The sequence below is a fragment of the Leucoraja erinacea genome, chromosome 29, assembly GCF_028641065.1.
Source record: "Leucoraja erinacea ecotype New England chromosome 29, Leri_hhj_1, whole genome shotgun sequence".
NCBI classification, from domain to species: Eukaryota; Metazoa; Chordata; class Chondrichthyes; order Rajiformes; family Rajidae; genus Leucoraja; species Leucoraja erinaceus.
In genome coordinates, this window is record NC_073405.1 from 17,824,218 (window position 1) to 17,840,025 (window position 15,808).

General features: G+C 40.3%; 1 protein-coding gene across 2 annotated transcripts in view; it reads left to right on the plus strand.

Moving 5' to 3' along the window:
- Positions 1-15,808, plus strand: part of kdm4b (lysine (K)-specific demethylase 4B) — a 280,148-nt gene that overhangs the window by 184,509 nt on the left and 79,831 nt on the right. For both annotated transcript variants that reach the window (XM_055658796.1, XM_055658797.1), the window contains 2 exons: positions 5,184-5,380; positions 12,120-12,355. In XM_055658796.1, the coding sequence (XP_055514771.1) occupies positions 5,184-5,380; positions 12,120-12,355 (433 nt within the window). The remainder of the gene's footprint in view (positions 1-5,183; positions 5,381-12,119; positions 12,356-15,808) is intronic.

A 15,808-nucleotide genomic window follows, 5' to 3' on the forward strand; every position in this document is an offset into this window, starting at 1 on the left:
CCATTTTGGTGGCCAGAATGGGAAGGCAGATTATTATCTGAATGGTGTCAGATTAGGAAAAGGGGAAGTGCAACAAAACCTGGGTGTCCTAGTACATCAGTCACTGAAAGTAAGCATGTAGGTACCCTTCTCCCTTCCCCTCTTCCCCCTCCTTCCCTTCCCCCCTCTTCCTCTCTTCTCCCCGCTCCGCTCTCCTTCCCTTCTCCACTCTCCCCCCCAACTCCCCTCACATCCCCTTCTCCTCCTCTCACTCCCTTCTCCCCCCCCCCATTTTCCCCGACGACCCCATTTGTGGACCCAGCCTGTGACCAGCGATCCCCCGCACACTATCCCACACACGCTAGGGACAATTTATACAAACCTTTGGAGTGCGGGAGGTAACCCTCACCCTAACTCTAGGTTGATAGGCTTGGCATTTATAAATGTTCCTTGCATGTGTGGGATAGTGTGCGGGTCGGCGTGGAATCGGTGGGCCTAAGGGCACTGTATCTCTTAGCTAAATGTGATACAGAGGCCCCAGGGGTTGGACTCGAACCCCAATATTCTGCACTAAACTGTTTGTCACAAGTTGTCCCAGAGGCAGATCTCTCTTCCGATGGTCTCTCCAAACCCCCAGAGGCAGCGGGCTTTTCAACTGCATACAGGCAATGTTCTCAATGTACCAGTGCCACCCACCTGCTCCGGCCACTGAGTCTAAATACCCACCACCCATTTTGAAGCAAGGCGAGGGGGCAGGGGGGAATATTGTTCCCAAAGCCTGTATTTATCCCTTAGTCAATGTTATTAAAGCAGATGATATGGAGTAGACTTTGTGCAGCACTATTAGTGGGATCTAGCTGTCACAGGCTGGGTCCACAAATGGGAGGCGTTGGGGAAAGTGGGGGGGGGGGGGGGGGGTTGGAAAATGGGAGAAGCGAGGGAGAGGGGGGAAGGGAAGAAGGTGGGGGGGGGGAGAAGGAGGGATGGGGTGGGAGGGGGTAAGAGGGGGGTAGAAGGGGAGAGAGAGAGGAGTTCAGTCTACACTCACTGAATCCATCCCTGTGAAAAGATAGAGACAGTGATTTAGATCTGGAAGCGGACCAATACAAAATAAAACTGAACGGTTCAGACATGTTTTCATTTGCACGATTGTTTTTATTGTATTAATTTTAATATATTAATGTTTAAAATCCATGCATCGAAGGAAGAATATTTTATAGCCAATCTGTGGACCCTAACCGGCCTTAGGACAGCATACGTCAGAGTGTGACAGGGCGCACGATATGATGAGACACCCAAATGTCGCCCCTGGATTTTGAACATTCCAAAATCCTGGGGCAACTGGGAGACACCGCGCGTCACTACATGCGTCACGACCCAACCACGACGCGGCAACCTCTTTTCAAGCTGTCGCCGAAAATGTCGCCCAATTGGGAAAAGGCCCTTAAATCTCTCGCCCCACGGGAGGGGGAGAGAAACTGCAAAGCCACCTGCCTGCATTTGGTCCATATCCCTCCAAACCTGATCTATCCATGTACCTGTCTCTGACCCTGTCTTTCTATCCGTCTCTGTCTCTGCATCCATCTCTGTCTCTCTCTGTCTCTGCTCTTTTTATCTCTCACTGTCTCTGTGACTCTGTCTCTCGCTTACCAGTTCTCCCCCACTGTTTCATCAGAAACCCACCCCGAAATTTGGGCATTGTAGCTCCCCCTAATGCTCCAGTGTAGTGCCAAGTAGCCATGTTGCTGAAAGGGTTGTTGTGATACAGCATGGTGTTCCTGAAGTCCCACACCAGAAGGGCTACCTAACATCTGCTCTCTCTTTGACCGCGTCCTTACCATAACGGCAATTCAGCTGAGGATGAGTGAGGCTTCAGCCGGCTGAAGCAGCTGAAGATCACCATCAGAAGTTCCCTCCAGGACAACCAGGTGACGGACCAGCTCCTCATCATACTGCAGGCCAGTAACATCAAGGACCTTGATCCCCGGCCAGCCATCAGCTTGTGGCATGCAGGAGGGATGAGGGCAAGGAGGCCTGACACGGGAGAAGACCCAGCTGCAGCATCTGCCTCGGGACCTCACCCTGACAGTGACAAGTCTGATGAGGAGGATGCTCTGCTCGAGAGTGACTCAGATGACAATTAAAGTGACTTTACATGTAGTTGAACAGCTCTATCTTTACTTTGCTTTTCAGGAGATGGCTTAAATATCAAGCAGAAAGGTTACACAAGTTCTCACAAACTTGGGCAATCTCATTTGCCAAGTTCCATGATTGATTCAATATAGTCACCTACTTCCATGATTCATCTTCTTAGTGGGTACAGAGTAAAATAGGTACTATGTACATTCAAATGTATGGTATAGGACTGGTCAAGTAATAATAATAATGATAATACTGTAACAAGTATTTTACAAGAAAAAGAAAATCAAAGTACACTTCCATTCTCTTTATTTCTTTTAAATTACAACATCCTAGAGTAGAAGGGATATTTTATGTATCTATTTTTCCCCTCTTGATGTTGTTACTGTGTCTACCTTCAAAGGTGTTAAACAGATTGATTCAATTCTTTATCAACTCACCTTGCTGTGACTGGGCAGAACAGAGATTGATGATTGAAGATTCAAAAGGAAAAGACCCATGCTATGGCCGTCATGATAATTTTCGGTCCTTCACAGAAAACATGCTTGCATCAATCTGTAGTGTGCATGGTTAAGCATATATGTTACCATGGTCCAGGATTTATTGACACAGGTTGATCATACGCTGAATAATCCAACCACATTTTTGTTTGGAAGTGGAAAGAAATAATAGAAACTGCATTCATTGCAACATGTAAAAAGAGTTGAGATACTGTATTATAATTTTGCTGCATGTCATTGTGGTATATATCATGTCTTGATTGGTGAATATGTTTAGTCTGTGACTTTATTTGAAGCAGAAATAATGTGTGAATGCTTCATTGAGCATAATTCCAACTGGTAACTACGCACTTCGTCCGAGCACATTATTGCACGCGTCATGCAAGCCGTCTTAAATGACCACCTAAACTGTCATTTGGCAGCCTAAAAAGCTGCCTAGGTTGCCCGGCTGGCAACAGTGCAAAAAATGTTAAGTGAGAGCCCTGGTTATGGTTGTAAATTGCCGTTCCTGACTTGTGGCTACAAGGGGGAGAACCGGTTTGACACTGAGTCTAGTACCTTAATGCAAATGGGATTATGTCCAAAACAGATCATAAGTTCAGACCTGAACATTACCAAGTTATTTGACTGTCGATCATCAAGATTGAAATGTTTTTCCCACTATAACCACTTATTTGACATCCATCACTCTATTAATATAAGCAGACCTCACATTACAATGTTCCATCACTGTGAAAATGGGGTATGGGAGAGGATCACAGACACAGCTGTGATGGGAGAGCGAGCAGGTGCAGGAAGAGTGGTCGCAAGCTGGCCTCGCTGACCTAGGGAGTGAGCAAATGAGGCCGCTCAGTGCGTTCAGCTTTGCTTGGTTTGACCCAGTCTCCAGTTGTTCAGGCTCAGAAAAGAGGTGGAAAAAGGGAAGAAAATATGCCTACAGCCCCACAGTAGCCAAAAAATCCACCTTGTCATATTCCCAAAACTGTTCATATGTTCTGGGTGTATATAAATTGGACATTTATAACCCTGGGACCAAGCTTGTCAATGAGCCTGCCAGAACAATACTTATAAAATGAGGTAGAAACAAGGAACTGCAGATGCTGGTTCATATCAAAAATAGACACAAAGTGCTGGGGTAACTCAGCAAGCAGGCAGCATCGTTGGAGAAAAAGGATGGGTGATGTTTCAGGCCAGGACCCGTCTTCAGACCCGAAATGTAACCCATCCTTTTATCCAAAGATGCTGCCTGACGTGCTGAGTTACTCCAGCACTTTGTGTCTATCTTTGTGTCTATAAGGTATCAGCCTAGAGAAATTATGGCTCTGTATGCTAAAAGTGGAAGCAACATGCAGCACGACAGCACCAAGCAATGAGTGCATCTCAGCAATTGAAACATGACAACCGTCTCATAAACCAATAGATCAGAACAGAACAGTTTAATCCTGCCACATCCACATCCACTGGTTGTGGAAAGCTAAACAAGAAGGCTTTAAGCGATCACCGTTCTGAATGCACAGTTGCAGATACAAGCTGAAGCATTTGAAACTAACATTCGGGTACTATTGATCAGAAAATTAATTAGACAAGATGCATAAAGTTGTCAAGAAGAGCTGTTCAGAGGCCGAATGTTTTGTGACAAAAGCCTTTCCAAGATCAACAAAGCACAAGATTGTGATGGAATTCCTTTCACTTGCCTGATGAGTGCAGCTCAAATAAAGTTCAAGAAACTCATCGTCCATGTCAAAATAATCTTTTGACTGGCATCCTATTGATTTCCTTGACTAACAGCACATTGTTAATGTTGTAAATATTATCTAACTGTCACCGAGACTATCCTGTAACACTAGTAACAGCACGAGGGCTACATATCTTAACCACATGAATTGAATTGGCTTCTCTCCATATTCTCAAGGGCAATAAGAGATGGACAATAAACATCTATAGTATTTGAATGAAATTCTGAAAATCGCCAGAAATCCAATTGCAGTCAAATGTTGCTGTGACAACACGGGTGTTTCTAGATGACAAATGTTTATTTTACAAGGTATGTTGCGATATATTGGACATGCAGATGCAGTAACTATACAGCCAGACAAAGAACTGAAATAGGTAACAAGTAGGAAGCAGTGCTTTTATCTGGACATCGAGGGGCTGGTACATGAGTATCTTCAATTGTGCTGTCCTTTTTCCTGCTCCTGAGATTTTTCTCTTGGATCAGTCTTCAGCACCATTATAGTTGTGCGCTATCTCCATTTGTTTTCACCATGACTGTGCTTGGGATTCCTTATTTGATGTCCAAACCCTGGCTGATTTCCAGGTGAATTGTGACTGTCTTAAAATTCTTTTTAGTGTTTTATATGCAGCTGCATAGAAATTTCCCAACACGTTCTACATTTTATATAATGTATTAGACATAATTAAAATTTACATGATTAATAAAGGCTTTTTATAAGCAATTGGGTATATTTTTGTACACTGAAAGACATATTAATGACTAGCATATGCTTTGTATACTTAATCTGTTTGTCTATCTCCTCTTCTCTTCCCAACCTCTCATGTTTACAGTGCAGCTGCAGGAAGGACATGGTAAAGATATCAATGGATGTATTTGTGCAGTTCCTTCAGCCTGATCGCTATGAACTGTGGAAAAATGGTAAAGACAATGTCAGTATTGATCACAACAAGCCAACTGCCCTGTCAAGCCCTCAGATGGATGACTGGCTGGAGCGAAAGGCTTCATTAAAAGCCAAATGTATTCGAAGGTAAAACTGTCCCTTCATCTTCTCGAAATTTAATCTGGGGAAATCAGTAACTTTTCAGTGTTTACTGAAAGCGGATTTACAGTAGAATTAACTTAAACTCTTTCATCTGCATCGCCCTGTTCTCAAGTATACTGGAAGCAGGTGGCTGTTCTTTATTCCCATAATACTTGGCCATCTTTATAGTTGCTGTCAAGATGAATTAATATCTGTTTTATCTGGAAGAATTTGGTAACATTTAGGCACTTTGGAACTTGACCTCCAAATTTAGAAGATCTGATCCTATTGAGTAGGTATGTTACAAAACCTACCTGAATCGTGGCTGAGCATCTGCCCCACCCCTTGTGTGTGATTTTGGCGCTGTTAAGAGGGGGCGGGTTTAAAACGTGATTTTTACTAGGCTGTTGCAATCGAAAATGTTCAGCCTAGTAAATCATTAACGGAAAATCGCTGAAAGACCCCGTCGCAAAAGGTATTATTAGTTTTTATGGCCTTGTAAAATAGTTAGAGTAATTTAAAAATCACTCTCTCACTCCGCAACCTCTCGCAGCCCCAGGGTTTTATAAAGCAAACAATTAAAGGTATGTACCTTATTTTTACATTAAATGGGGCATGTATATAACCCTGTAATTAAAGTTTTCTATAGCGAGTAGTTCATTTTGGGCTCTTTATATCCCGCAGTATTTTTCTGGGCATTTGAGGGCATAAATCTAGCGCAATGTGAACGTTCTAAACCAGCGCGTTCCACATGAACCCACTAGAAAGCCGATTTAAATTGACTTTAATTTACAGCAATTGAACACTAAATTCCTTCCATTTGACCTATAAATTGATGTAAATGAGATTTAAAAATCATGTTTTATTGTGAATTATTTGTGAATATTATTTGGACACTTGGGCTATTTAAAAATGTTAATCATTTATTAAGAAATGGATAGATGTTTAGATCTAGTAAATTGAAGTTTGAAATTAGCTACAATTGGGTAACTAACTAATTATATGCTTTAATTTCAGGTCATCCAAGTTAGATTATTTTATATTTGTTTCAGAATGGTTCAATTTATGATAACTGAAAATTTCATTCAGTTCTCTTAATTTTTAAGAAGGTTATGTGCTTTTGACTGTCCACGATCACAGCTTTTTTGTTATGTCCATAGAAAATCAATAGGGAACAAGATGCTAATTTCCGAGTATGAAAATGGCCATAACTTTTTTATTACTTGAGATATGAAAGTGAATTATGTGTCAAATTAAACTTATTGTTATGCTTTACCTGATGGGATAAATTGCAGACTTGATTTTTTAAATCTCAAAATTTTGTAACATTGCTATATTGAGCATAACTTGCCTTTTGCAAATTAGAAGAGTGGAATAAATGTGTTTTATTTCAAAATGTGACTAAAAGAGGTATGATGAAGTGTCATGAACCTGAAACATCACCTATCCATGTTCTCCAGAGATGTTGCCTGGCCCGCTGAATTACTCCAGCACTTTGTGTCCTTTTTATGTAAACCAGCATTTGCAGTTCCTTGGTTCTACAGGGGTAAGCTTGCTCTAACCTGCTCTATCAGTTCAAATACTGGCAGGTACACACAAGTAACCTATATCATCCTGTGTGGGTTTTATTTTGTTCTTTTATTCCTTTGTCTTTGAGGAAAATCACTTGCCATCTGTGTAGGGCTTCCAGCCTGACAAAATGACTGGGATCCTGCATTCATGTTGGGAATTGTAAGCACTGGCTGCATTCTACCCAGTCTATGGCACTGTGTCTGAGGTCATGCAAATACCGTTAATTAAAAAATGGTTTATTGTTCTTGACATAATGAGTTTAGCTCCAGCGTCCAAGATTCATGATCTGTCCTCATCTCCCAGTAGCTTAAAGCAGCTCAAATTAAACTTACATTTGCCATATTATTAATCAAGTAAGATAACTTTGAATTTAAAAATTACTTTCCCCCTGACCAAAAATGAAAATCTTACCATTGTGAAATATGGAAAAGTGTACTATAGTGTTGGAATAACCATATAAGCTATGCTAAGTAGAAAAATGCCCTTGTAAATGTCCTCCGTCTACGCCACATCTGCGTCCAGGATGAGGTGTTCCATACTAGGGCATCGGAGATGTCCTCCTTCTTTAGGGAACACGGGTTCCACTCTTCCATTACGGATGAGGCTCTCACCAGGGTCTCCTCTATATCCCGCAGTTCCGCTCTTACTCCCCCTCCCCCTATTCGTAACAAGGACAGAGTCCCCCTTCTCCTCACCTTCCACCTCATCAGCCGTTGCATACAACATATAATCCTCCGACATTTTTGCCACCTCCAACTGGATCCCACTACTGGCAACATCTTCCCATCTCCTCCCCTTTCTGCTTTCCGCAGAGACCGTTTCCACCCTGGTCAATTCGTCCCTTCCCACCCAAACCACCCCCTCCCCGGGTACTTTCCCCTGCTTTACCTCCCCCCTCGACTCCATCTAAGGACCAAATCAGTCTTTCCAGGTGAGGCAGAGGTTCACCAACACCTCCTCCAACCTCATCTACTGCATCCGCTATTCCAGGTGTCAACTTCTCTACATCGGCGAGACCAAGCGCAGGCTCGGCGATCGCTTCGCTGAAATCCTCCGCTCAGTCCGTCTTAACTAACCTGATCGACCGGTTGCTCAGCACTTCAACTCTCCCTCCCATTCCCACTCTTACCTTTCTGTCCTGGGCCTCCTCCATTGCCAGAGTGAGGCCCAGAGCAAATAGGAGGAACAGCACCTCATATTTTGCTTGAGTAGTTTACATTGACTTCTCTAATTTCAGATAGCCCCTGCTTTCTCCCACCTTCCCCTCCCCCCTCCCCCTTTCCAGTTCTCCCACATCCTACTGTCCCTGCCTACCTCCTTTCTTTTTCCCGCCCTCCCCCGATATCAGTCTGAAGAAGGGTCTTGACCCGAAACTTTGCCAATTCCTTCTCTCCATAGATGCTGCCTTACCCGCTGAATTTCTCCAGCATTTTTTTGTCTACCTTCGATTTTTCCAGCATCTGCAGTTCTTTCTTAAACACTTGCATAAACTAGGCCTCTTTTATCACTGAAACACTAACCTTCACCACCTTCATATGATGCATAAATTTAAAGAAGCTAATCAGTCAGAATGTACAGCAGCTGGCTATTGAATGGCAGCGGTTGATCATTACATTACTCCTGCCTATTTAATGTTTGGGTTTTTGTGATGCTAGTTAATAAAAGTTAGAGATCCAAAGAATGTGGAAGCCTCCCTGGGGAATAAAAGTGAAAAGAGGAATATTTATAATATTTTCACCAATTATATTTTCGCCTGTGATTTTGCTCATCGGGGCATCTGGCAGTAAAATGCACACGCTGAAATAGACATGCGCTGACATTTTTGTAGCTAGGTTTATGTATATTTACCATTTACCATGCAAGTATTGGGATTTCATGCTCCTTACTACATTATATTTATAGAAACCAAACAGCAAATCATTGATTTTGCACAATTTCTGGAGGAATAGTACATCCTGGACAGCACCACCTTGATTATCATGTTTAACCGTACAAACCTAAATTGATGACTTTTTACACAAAATACTGATACAAAGTCTCCAATGGATTTTGGTTAATGTACTGGTCACGAGAGGCCCAAAGAAACATTACGAAAGATTGAAAGAATGACTGGAGTACCTAAGGTTATTCAAAACATTGTTTTTAATTTTAATATAATTGAAGAAAGATCATATCATTGTTAAAATCAAATCAAAACTTCAGGTTGAGGAAATCTGGGATAAAATCAGAAAATGGTGGAGATACTCAGCAGGTCAGGCAACATCTATAACGAGAAACAAAGTTAACATTGCAGATGAAGACCTTTATCATAACAAATGTTGGCCTGATATAACTAGGTTATAAATTAAACTGGAGACATAAGGAACTGATTTAACAATAAGAAACACACAGTGCCGGAGTAACTCGGAGAGAGTCAGGCAGCATCACTGGAGAACATGGATAGGCAACGCTCAGGCACAATCAGTCTGAAGACTGTCCCGACCTAGAAACGTTGCCTCTCCTTGTTTTCCAGGGATGCTGCCTGAATTGCAGAATTATTCCAGCACACTTAAAAAATATATATAATTACAGTTGAAAAACCACCATCATTGTCCCAAACAGTTCCTGCATCTGCACATCTGTGCAGCCTGCTCTCAAATGCCACCTTGAAAGAAACTGCTTGCTTCCTCCATTCCAGTATCCCAAAATGGCAAACAAATCTTGTGATTATCATATCTTTTGATAGCAGGATTAAGATAAAGCCTCCAATGAGCAGGGCCAAGAACAGGTTGTGCCCGTCATACTGTCCACCATGCTATGGCACCAAACATGTCTTAGACCACAGGGTAGAGGACTAGAACTGTTTTTCACAATAAATAAACTGTTATTTTGTGAGAACTTCGCATCCCATTCCTCATGAGTGAAGGGATGCAGATTGCTGTTAATTGAAGACATGGACTGGACGCAGTAGACCGCTGGGGTCATCGACTTTAAGAAAAATTCAAGAGGTGAAGGATAGGAATTAATGTGAAACGTGGACTGGTTACACATTTCTTATCAGGTTATTTTTGTATTGTAAATTTGTAATACAGTGTAATTGTCCTGTGTGATTCAGTTGTAGGGTTGAAGGGCATCATATATGTATTGCCTGTTGATTTAAATTATAAGTGCTGTATCTGGGGGGAAAAAAAAGACCGTGAGCAGTTGTAGATGCCTTTTCATTTAACCTCACTGCTCAAATTGCCATTTTACCTTTCTATTATATCATTCTTTTTTTTCTCCTCAAGAGCTATTGAATGACACTGTCACAATATCCATATAATTAAAAGTTCTCTGTCTGTCACACGTCTGAAGTGCACGGATAAACTGTCTATCAAGCTTCAAGGTGCCTATTACCTGATTGGCTCAAATAACTGTATCTGCTAAATTAACTGAGCTGATTTATTCAACTAAAAATCTGTCAGTCCTGAACCAAGATCTGAGCAACACTGAAATCATTTGATATTTTTTCAAAGAACGTTTGGAGCTCGCAGTTATTACAAAATAAATAGATATGGCGATATTTTTCCAGCTACCTTCTTGCATGAATTTTCTTCTTTGAGCTGTTCAAGATATTTGTAGTTACAATAATAATAATTAAAAAAATCACTGCCTTGCCCACAAAGATAATTAATATTAGAAATCTCAGTTGTTCTATGTGTATCCAAGAAATCTGAATCAATATTTGCAATGCATTTTGTTACTAGTCACTTGACATTGGTTCAGTAAGTGTACATTCTCTCAGTGATCGACAAACTTCAATGAGAACAGGGGGAGAGGAGGGCATGTGGCAGTTTGAGCCATCTCTGAAAAACAACAGGATCATTGAGGACATTCCATCCAGTGTCCATTTTCCTGCACTATCCCCATATCTCTTGATTCCCATAATATTCAGAAATCTATTGCTCTCTGTTTTGATTGTTGACTGAACCTCCCCAGCCCTTCAGAGTAGAAAATTCCAAGGAAGACATTTTTCCTCATCTCTGTCGAAAATGATTTAACTATGACTCCTGGTTTTACATTTCTCAGGCAAGATAAATATCCTCCCTGCATCTGCCCTGTCGAGCCACGTAAGAAATGTGAAGTTTCAGGGAAATTACCTCTGATTCTTTTAAATTCCTAGAGAAAACAGTCTGAACTTGGCTTCTCCTCTAGTGACAAGACTTGCCACCTCAGTAGTCCGTGCGGAGAATCTTTTGCATTAGCTCTATTGGAGATATTTTTTGGTAGAAATACCTAAATTGTATATAATACTTAGGTACAGTCTCAACAGGGCCTGTGTAATGTTAATAAGACATCTTTACTCCTGATAGAGGACAATATACCATCCTTTGCTTGCTTCTCCTTTTGAAAAACAATATTACCCGATTTGTCACCATGTAAAAATCTATGGTTTTCAGTTTTATGCACTGAAGATAATTTGCACATTATGTTCTTATCTGTCATTTTCGTACCTACTCCTTCAGCTTGCTTATATTCTCACAAATAATTTTTATATCCTCCACCCTACTCGCAGTCGCACCGTGTGAATATTTGGAGCACAAGCACCGATCTCTGTGGTGTTTCACGTGTCATATCCTGTATATCTGACAAGGTCCTGTTAATTCTCACTCATTGCTTCTTATTTGTTAACAGATACCTCAATACATACCAGTCCATTACACCCACGCCAATCTTACCATGAGTTTCATGTGCTGTAACTTTATCCCTCTTCGTAAATTGAAATAAGGGTATGGTATGAGGCTGAGAAAGAGATTTTTGGACATAAAGGAATCAAGGCATATGTGAAAGAGTGGAAAATCAGACTTCAATTACTGGCTCGGCTAACATCTTATTGAATGTCAGAGTAAGCCTGAAGGGGTAATTGAGTATGTTCTTATATCTTTGAATTAGCAGTATTTCAGAATGGAAATAGGCCAATAGAACAAAGTTTGCGCTGGTGTTTTTTCACATATTCTCCTGTCAGTCCCCATCTTGCTCTTTCTGTTTGCTTTTTAAACATTAATCTTTCAACAAATTATTGGTATCTTTGTGCTTTGACAGTTGTATGACTGAAGATTCTTTGCAGTGACCAGCGTCTGTGTGGTACCCGTTTGTAATTTTCCTTTTTTTTGGGTAATGTGTATTTATGTTCTTCCCTAAAACATCACACCAGGTCACATCGACGAAGAACGCAGACAAGGAGACAAAAAACTGAAGAACAGAAACCAGTGGGTGAGGCTGCGACTGAGGAAACTGTTGGAAAAGATGTGATTGATGAGGATGCCAAAGTCAGGGAAGAGCACAAAAGAACAATGGACACGGAAGAAGGCAGCAAACCTAGCAAAGTTACAATATTGGAGATCGGACAAGATAATCTCACAGAAAATTTGTTTGATCACCGTTTTCCAGGTGTGCATTCGAAGCTGCTACTGTTCTTTCCATTGTGTTTTATGTAGGATGCAATGAAAATGAATAGTGCTTGTATTATTTTCTATTAGTACACAGTGAACATAGATAAACTTCCCTTGGATATATGGAACAAATGAAAAGTGATACAGTACACCAGTGAAGGTGGAAATGATGCATATGCTTTCTTAGTTCACTTCCACATCACTTTTTGAAAAATGGACAAGCATTACAAATCGAAGGCCAGCTGATAACATCAATCTGTTATTCACTCTAGTTTAGTTTTGAGATACAGCGCGGAAACTGGCCATTCGGCCCACCGTGTCCATGCCGACCAGCGATCACCGCATAAAGTTTTTTAGTTTCATGTCAGCATGAAAGACTTATCTACACTTTGTCAGCTTCTGACATTCTCATGCTGTGTTTGGAGAACATGGATTTTCCGTACTTTGCTGTTTTCTGCAAGGCTCTTCATTATCTTGATGTTTTTTTCTAAACCATTGCGATTGTTCATTTTCAGAAATTGTGCATCAGCAGTAATTTATGCGCTTGCTGTGCAATAGCATTATTATTTCTAGTTTTAGATTTGTGAATTTAAAATTATTTCACTTGCCGCCATGGAACTTATAAAAAAAAAGAGTGATACATTAGTTCTATTAGTATGTGCTCAATTTTAACACTGGCTCCAAGTATTCAGTCTCTATAATACATGTATTTTTCCACTATCCTCGGGCATTGACAACTTTTGACAAGTAAAGATCTAAAGCATATGAAATATGCACTTTAACCTTTCTCAAAATAAAAGTTAAATCAAGGCATTTTTTCAAATGCTCTTCCTTTCCTGTGACATGATTGTGTGGATTACGGATTGAAAATATATCTAGCACATTGGAAAAGATTATTGTAGTTCTTATTAATGCTTGTTTTATAAGTTGTACTTGAAGTGGCAATGGAAATACCTAGCCTAAACATTTTTTTGCTTTAACTGGACTATCAATATCATTGTAAAACTCTTGTCAGAAATCACAGAATTCGCAGACATTTAAGAGGCCATTTTTCAAAATTGCTTCCCAAAACTGCAAGAGGCAGCATTTTGAATATTTCCACATTTGAGGACATTAGTTAGTCAGAAAGTGCAGGTTATTTCTTTTTTTTTGTTAACAGATTCCTCAATACATACCAGTCCATTACACCCACCCCCATCTTACGATGAGTTTCATGTGCTGTAACGTTATTCCTCTTCTTAAATTGAAATGAGGGTATAGTATGAGGCTGAGAAAGAGATTTTTGGACATTAATTTAAATTGGTTTCTTGTAAAATTGAGTTCACGACAAAGCAGTTAATGTGCTTTAATGTTTCTATCAATTGAATGTAATCTTGAAGCCTATGAATTTTATTGGCAATGATTGAGATGTAATTGGATGGAGCAGACCAAAATAGTAACTCAGACTTTACCGTCAGCAAATGTTGCTCACTCTCATCCTCAATGATTCAGTGGGTTCTTTGACATGAACTCCTCTTTCCTAAAACAAATATCATCAGTGTAAGGGCACAATCAGAAAAAATCTGACTAAATAGACTGGAAAGTACAATGCTCTAACCTTTGTGAATTTGAAAAAAATATTAAATAGATGAGAATGAAAAATATGATATGCATGTTGATTAAGAAAAAATGCAATGTCATGAACAAACTTGAATGATTTAAAAATCTCTGGAATTTTGAAATAATTATTTTTGAAGAATTTAACAGTCTTCATGTAACGTTAGTTTTTGGGGGCAGCGAGGATGTATATTTCACATGTTTTAGATCATACCATCAGAATTTGGAACTCGTAAATGTTCAGAAATGGTGCAAAGAACACAAATGTATCGTACAGATCCCAATGCTTTGAGCCATGGTTAAAATTGAGCACAAACTCATAGAATTAATACATGTCTCTTTTTTTTAATCAAGTTGCTAGGTACCAAGTGTAATGACTAAATTTACAAAGCCAAACATAATTAAGACTTGCCATAGCAGTTAGAACTCATTTATACATAACATTTCCAATACTCTTAAAACAGCAAATCATACAAAAGCTGTTGAAGTGTTAAATGAGATCCATTATGGATCCTTCTTCAGACTGATGGACTTGACAATATTTTAGTGCTGAATCAAGAGTCTTGATAAAAATTGAGGTCAACAGCGGAAGAGAATCAGTGGGCAAAACAGAAAGTGATTGGGTGACTCAGCGGGTCAGGCAACATCTGTGGAATGGATAGGCGACTGAAGTCTGAAGAATGGTGCTGACCCTAAATGTCACTTATCCCTTCCCTCCGCAGATGGAAGTATACTGCCAGTATGCTGAGTTATTCCAACACGTGTTTTGCTCAGGATTCCATCATCTGCTGTTCCCTAAATCTCCAAGAGAACCAGTATGTGTGGTCATACCTTGCACAAAGGGTGTTGATGTTGGAGGGCAGTCATTTCAGCTCCAGGTCATTGTGACAGGAGTTTCTCAAGGCAGTGTCCGAGACCCAACCAACATCATGAACTTCCATCATTGTTTCAGAAGTGTGCTTGCTTGCTGATAATTACACTATCATTAATTCTTTTGATACCTTCTCAGAAATTGATGTCATCTTACATGCAGACCTAGAAGCATTTAAGCATTAAATCTTTTGCGAAGTACCAGATAATGATCATCTGTCAAGCCTCTTGTCATAATGTGGATCGCCTTGATCAGAAATTTAATTTTCTAACACCCTAAAGCTTTTACCATGTCTGCCATCTACAAAATGAGCTGCAGTAACATTGCCTTGGCTTTTCAGGTAGTATGTGAAATTTCATGAAGGCAAAGATAACATGAGCAAGGCAACATGAACACTTAAAGGATTCCCTCTTTGACTCACACCACCCTGACTGGGAAATACATTGGCCTTTCATCATATTAGAACTTAATCTCAAGACTTTGCACTGATCTGCTGTGGGAGTTTCAGAAGAAATGCACTAGTTCAGGAGAGTTTACTATTACATTCCCAAGGATATTTAGGCATAGGAAATAGATGCTGCCTTTATCAGCAATGTCTAACTTCTGTAAAAATCATTTAAAATAACAAACACTTAATGGTGCAAGTTTACACAAATAATTGGAGACACAAGGAAATGTACATACTGGAATCATGAGCAAACAGTTCTGAAGAAGGGTCCCAATCCAAAATGTCGCCTGTCCGTTCCCTCCACAGATGCTGCCTTATCTGCTGAGTTCATTCAGCACTTTATGCTTTACACTAATAATTCGTCCTTCATCAAATTCAAATGGAAACTGCTGAGTGGTGCATCTCGTAGCTTCATCTGTGGCGAAGAAATTTATTTGAACTTGAGCAGATAGGATGTGTCTATACACTTCAGAATTCATTATGCTACTATCATCAGCAGTTGTATCATCAATGACGATAAGTGAGCAGCCATACAT